Source organism: Argopecten irradians, chromosome 16 (assembly GCF_041381155.1).
Source record: "Argopecten irradians isolate NY chromosome 16, Ai_NY, whole genome shotgun sequence".
NCBI classification, from domain to species: domain Eukaryota; kingdom Metazoa; phylum Mollusca; class Bivalvia; order Pectinida; family Pectinidae; genus Argopecten; species Argopecten irradians.
In genome coordinates, this window is record NC_091149.1 from 13,877,585 (window position 1) to 13,884,315 (window position 6,731).

The following is a 6,731-nucleotide window of genomic DNA, read 5'->3' on the forward strand; positions in this document are numbered from 1 at the left end:
TATTCACATTTGTAATTTTATTAGCTTTCCGATAATACTACAGTTATCATTACCTTCTTCAATTTAATAAAAATAGATAAAAGGTTATTTAATTGTCATACCTCTGCTCGTCTTATTATCCGCCGTCATTCTAACTACCTGGCGTTAGTTAATTATTACTGCGTCAGACAGACGGATTCACAGCGAAACGAATATTCATTGTTAACACGCAGAGAATCATGCATTTATTTGGTGTTGTAACCTCATCTTTTGCATTCATTATGAATTTCTTATACTATAATTGTTTTTAAGAAGCTTAATTTTTTTTGCGGTCAGATAGTGGCAGTTAATGATGCTCTCTATGTTCGTTCTCTATTAAATTATTCTTTTTATCGACACTGTTGAAAACAAACTCACAGAAATACAACAAACCCATGACCAATGATAAGATAACAGCAAACATATTAACTAGACAAAAATATCTAATGTTGTTATCGCTGTTTGAAGAAATTCAGTCATATAAATGTATAATTGATTAATTCACAGACGACAGAATGGGGGTCATCGTGCATTACTTGAGATCATAAAGGCCACCAAATTTATGATATTGCCTTCTCTTCTTCCTAAATAACTTTGTTCTTCCTAACGTGTCCCTTGACACTACCTCACTTTTGGCCTGAGATTGAGCGTTCGCCCCAGTGTGGAAGGTTCTGGGTTTTGTCCCCTGGTCGAGACACAAAGTCTATAAAAGTGGTAGATTCTGCTCTGCTTAGCGCTTAGTATGAAGGGAGTGGGACGACTGGTTTGCCCGTTGTCAGTATAATGGGACCGGAAAGGGTGTGTTGCTTGGTGTCTTCGGCGGCAATTTCCGGTGATATATCACAATAAAAAGGGCACATTAATATTGTTCTTCACTCACGAATGACACCACATTCACGGGAGGCCGTCATTGAAATATAATAAACCAAACCAGACATGTGCATTTTAAACTTTGGAAGATGTCACGAGAGCAGTAGGATATAAGATCAGTCTGTAACCTTTTACAACAACCTTTGAAAGTAATTTATTTATAATATTGTAAACAAAAGATCGCGTTATCGTTTGTATTTTTCCAGATTACAAGCGATATATATCATATTTTACCTTTATTCAAAGTAGACTTCTCTATACACATAGGGGAGGTTTTAAAGCCGCTAATGGCTAAAGCGGCTTTATTAAGATAGGTATGGACCCATATCCGGTTGATGCGTGCGCATATGCTGATTTCTGGTGTTGACAGTTCGCTAGATAAACAAGCGATATCAATGTCAACAACCAGTTCATATGATTATAAGGACAAAGCCCTTCGTGCTCTAAGGACGAAGGGTACGAAATGCGAAGCACTTCTAAGGTACGTAACACGTACATGAAAATATAAGAAAAATCTCTATCTTTAAAATCCTATCCCACACACTGACAGCTTCAGTTTGCGGCCGCCATTTTGTTATACCTATGGGGAGGGGAATCACAGGTAATCACCATCGATATGATGCTTTGAAGTAAGCTCATTGTATAATCGAGCGGTTCAAACGCTCTTATGATCTGACACAAACGTAATCTTTATCCGGCAGAAGCTCAGTGCTATCCGCTCTTTATTTGCAATCGTCAAGTGATTTAGACTACCTTTCAATTTAACAAGCTGACAAAAAACGGAATATCCGTTGCGGAAATAAAATTTCTTCGTTCTCAAATGGAAGTTTCCTTCTCAAATGAGGGTTTTTGGACAAGGACAGAGTTCGAATACATGAATAAAAAAATAAACAGAAAATTCGGCTCCGTTATTTCCATAAATTGCGCTTTTTAACATTGTGCTGTATAACCAATAGGCACTAAAACATCCGGCTGCCTTCAGTCATATTAACCATTACTTGATATTTTTGCAGTTCACAAATTTAAATGGGATTTCAGTGATGCATTTTTCTGTATTATAAGCGTGTTTCTCGGCCGGTATATGGCTTCAGACGATGGTCTAGTTTTGGTCACTTGCAGTACCGTGGAAAATAGCGTCGGGTGGAAGCCATGCTTTCACATTTTCACTCCGGGTCGTGTTTGGGAATTCGATCGGTATTGCTATTGATACGAAGATAGTTTGATAATATTGAGATTAATGCATGTATAATATTGAGAATAATGCAAGTATTAACGGCATTAAAAACATCGTAACAAGTATTTTTGTATCCAGAGTAAATTACGAAACTTAGTGGTTAATCATAAAATACTGACTGCGTAAACAAAACATGGCGACCGAAAAGTAAAGCATGGTTTCTCCAACTGATCGTGAACTACAAGTACGTAACGTTCACAAATAAAGATATTTGAAACTGTTAATGCCTTAAGTAGATGTGTTAGGTAATGCTTTTATGGAATTAGACTGCAGAAACGATGTGCATCGATGACGAATATCTTTTCCGATTCATGTCAAAAATGACAAGCCGTACGAACACTAAAACGTGTTGACCATGCCGGTTTGAAGTGAAGACAGTTTACATGGAAACATTTATTTGGTCGTAAATAACATTGAGTTAAATATGGGCACTTTCCATAATTCCTAATTCTTAATAAATGAAATAATAACTTGAACTGAATGACAGAAATAACAAACACAAACAGTTGCAGGGTATTCAACACACATGTTTCGTAGTATCGGTTGTGTAGGATATGTTGTTTTTAAGATGAATTAGCAATCAAAATTTGTTGTTGCAGCGGCATTTCATTTCATACTGACATAAGTCTAGTTTTATTTTGATTGGCCAAAAATAAATAAATTTGCCATATCTAAGGCCACGAAGAACATATTTCTGATATAACATGCATATAGATATAGATCTGATATCAATAGTTCTATCTTACCACAAATATGTACATATTTTCCTTTTTTATTTTCTTGTTAATGTATTTTCGGTGTTTGTTATCGACTGACCCGCTTGGTTGTCACAGGGATTGTTATACGAAAAAGAAATAACGACTTTATTCGGACACTGTTATTTCCTATTTTTTAATTGAAATATATTTTCGTTGGGCTAGTCTGGTGTGGCCAAATAAACAAAACATTCCTACCTTTTAGTATGTAAGAAAATTAAAACAGTCCCAAATTGTTCTGTAAAAACGTAGAAATATGCTGTCAACAGAAGCACGGACAATTTAAGTGACTTGTTTGAGTACCATTACAAGTAAAACATATGAAAGAGCGGAGATATTTTACAAGACTACGTCCCACACACGGCCCCACACGCAACTTTCACACCGATAAGAGATTGTACGCGTGGTTAAGTAAATGCTGAGCCGTGGCAAAGTTAGCTGTTGAGAACCAAGCAAGATGTCGATAGCTGAGCTGTTTCTCTTTTCTCTGATGATGATGGTAGACTGTACTAACGGAGTTAGTCAAACCTCATATCCAATAGGGAACATCGACCAGCAATTCGAACGACTTGAACGTCTTCTGCTGGAGAAGGACCACAGAATTGACCAGCTCGAGGCCAAACTGACGCAACACGTGACTGCTTTCACGAACTACGTCGTAAAACGTGACGCGGAAATGACTTCAGTAAACTCAGAGCTTGTTAAGCTTGAACTGAAAGTTAAACAAAAGGAGTATGTCATACAGGAACTCCGACAAGTGGTAGAAGATTTGGAGACAAAGGTTTCTAACAGAGATTTCACCAAAGAGCGGAAAATCTACCCGAATGGCGACGACATCTCTACATCTCACGTAAGTGATCATAATAGTGAACGTATAACTGAAAATAACGAAATTGGTAGGAATGGGACGATACTTAACGTTCGTGACGACATAGAGAAAAGTCTGCCATCAAACGATATCCCGAGTGTCGATGAAAATGGTCGCGATCTAATTAGAGTTGCGCCGAATATCGATACGAACATCGCTTTTCATGCCGTGATGACAGTATTTACTGGACCTATGATTAAGGGATCTGCATTAGTATACAACCAAGAGATTCTAGACCATGGGAACGGATACTCTGAAACTGATGGCCTCTACCTTGTACCCGAGTCTGGAACGTATGTGATCACGTGGACAACCGTTACATACCACGACTATGTTCAGACGTTATTGGTCGTGAACGGAGTAACCAGAGGTTCGTCCGTGACAGATGCTGGAGAAGTGACAGATATACATCAGACTACCATGATTGTTGTCCTCGTTTTGAACCAAGGTGATCACGTGTCCATTCGCGTTGGAAATGTAGGAAGAGGCACTTTACACACCTCTGATGCTTACAACTATCCCGCGTTTTCTGGATGGAAGCTGGCAGGGATGTAGACAAGCAGCGCAGCATTGGCAATAGGATTTGAGATACATGTATCGTATAATTTAAAAGTCTTGTCGTTTTATAGTCGATCCTAGTCGCCAATGTTACAACCAGAACACGTCATCTTATTATTACTGTGATGTCTATATATTCTATGATGGCCGATTATCCCACAATACCTTTGTGGGTCAAGAGGTATAACGTGCTTACATGTATTTAATTTGTCACTACACATTATTAAAAAAGTATAATAGTTATTGTGGTTTAATATTTTTTTTGTATTCAGGGTGTTCTGCGACGGATGACTCATCTTGTTCTTTAAGTTATGGACCTAAGCCGAAACCTGGTTTATATGTGAAAGGTGTTTTCGCACAGGGAAATAACACATGATACCCCGTGCTCAATTTTTATATTTCGTCCGAACTGTCTGGTACTTTTCAGAATTTTACGCCATTCATGTAACAATCGGTGAATGTGACGTTATAATCTTGAATCGGTAACGTCACACGCTTTTCAGAAAATCATTATTATTAGAAATATGTGCAAACAGTCTTCTAACACGCATTGTTTGGTTTTCGTTTTTAGGCCATCTGACCCGAAAGGTCAAAATGACCTAATATCATTGTGCGCCGTCCGTCGTCGTGCGCCATCCGCCGTCCGTCGTCCATAAACTTTTCCTTTAAATCGCTACTCGTCAAAAAGTTCACAACGGTGACTCTGACCACCCTGGGGCCTGAGGGCGGTGCCCAATATGTGAAATTTTGGTAATACTTTTAAAACGCTACTTGTCAAAAAGTTCTCAACGGATTTTAACCAAATTTCGTCAAAATTATCCTTACGGGAACGGGAGCAATTTTTGTGTTCGGGTGGTGAAGTGGTTAAGCCGCTCGCCTTTCACCTAGCCAACGGGGTTTGATCCCCGGCACAGACGTGAAACGGTTAGGGGTCACCTATACCCGACCACTTGGGTTTTCTCCGGGCACTCCGGTTTCCTCCCACATTAAGACCCCTCGTGCTCTTACATCCGGGCCATCGAGAGTGATTTAATAAATTGTATAACTTTTTTCTCAATCGATATAAATATAAAATAAATAAAGTTTATATTTATAGCAATTTTTGTATAATAGGTGACTCTGATCCCCTGGTGCGAAAGGGGCGCAACCCAATAGGGAACTAGAGGAAAATTCCTTCAAAATGCTACTAGTCATATTATTGGATTTTAACCAAATTTGTTCTGAAATATCTTTTTGGGAATGTGAACAGTATACCTTTGTATAAATGATGCTTCTGATTCCCCTTGGGCAGGAGGGCCCAATAGGGAAAATTTTGGCGATTCTTTAAAACGCTACTTGTCATTAAGTTCTCAATGAATTTTTACCAAATTTGATCAGAAACTTCTTTAGGGAAATGAAACAGATTTTATATAAATGATTACTCTGTGTAAATTGTATAAATATGAATTAAATGTGGAAATGTGGAAATGAATATATTAAACATTGCTTATCCAACTGCCAAAACATGTTTTGGAAAGATGTTCTCCAACGTATTTCTAAGTTACATAATTCCCCAATATCAATCTAGATATAAACAAGAAACTCAATTGAAAACAACATTATAGTATAATGCAGATATTAAAGTCGGAAATAAATGTATATTTTATCAAAACTGGTTCAATGCTGGTGTTGTTACCCTCAATGACCTTATTAAGAATCCTGACAGCTTAACATTTTTCACTTTCGATGAGGAAATTGAGGTTTTTCAAAACCAGGAATATATGATCCCTAGATTTCGGCTCTCTTATAGGCTGACATATGGTTTTGGGGAGCTAAATCATCAAGATACATGTCCATGTTCAAATATCAAATGTTAAAACGACATATCGTTTCAGTGAAAATTACAAGAAATACAACTTTAAGTATATAATACCCAGATTGTGATTTATATATATATTTATTACATAATTTGTTTACACCAATCTATATATGAAGAAATATAATATTTTCAACTATTACACCGACCGTTCAATAAAACCTTGTTATATTGCACGGTTCGAAGTTATATTGCACGCTTCCATGGAAACGTTATATTGCACGGTTCGAGATGTTATATTGCACGGCTTTAGGAACACCTCGCTGTTGTTGTCTAGTTTTGTAGAAAACTTCCGAGGAATTGCGAGTAACAGTGAGTTACGTTATTATGACGTCACAAAGGTTCACGCTCAATTTCGCGCTGGATTTATAGATCTCGAATCAAGCACGTCATGTAGACGTTTACTGTACCGAGTAAAGGACGGACACGATGAATGTATTAGATCAAAAGGCTGCAAGCAGGTCTAATAATGTGAAAACAGACAATAAGACATCCAAACCGGAGTTACAACGTGACGTACGTGGGCTATACGTCAATCTTCAATAGGATATTAAGTTGTTTTTTTCCGTACGG

General features: G+C 37.6%; 1 protein-coding gene across 1 annotated transcript; it reads left to right on the forward strand.

The window, feature by feature from the left end:
* Positions 1–3,334: 3,334 nt before the first annotated feature.
* On the forward strand, positions 3,335–4,380 carry LOC138310007 (uncharacterized). The gene has a single exon (XM_069251156.1). It carries the CDS (start codon positions 3,335–3,337, stop codon positions 4,298–4,300), a length of 966 nt encoding a protein of 321 aa, XP_069107257.1. The 3' UTR covers positions 4,301–4,380.
* Positions 4,381–6,731: the final 2,351 nt, after the last annotated feature.

Bases quoted from the DNA above. Each gene is read 5' to 3' on its own strand.
- LOC138310007 (XM_069251156.1), top strand. From the start codon at position 3,335: ATGTCGATAGCTGAGCTGTTTCTCTTTTCTCTGATGATGATGGTAGAC.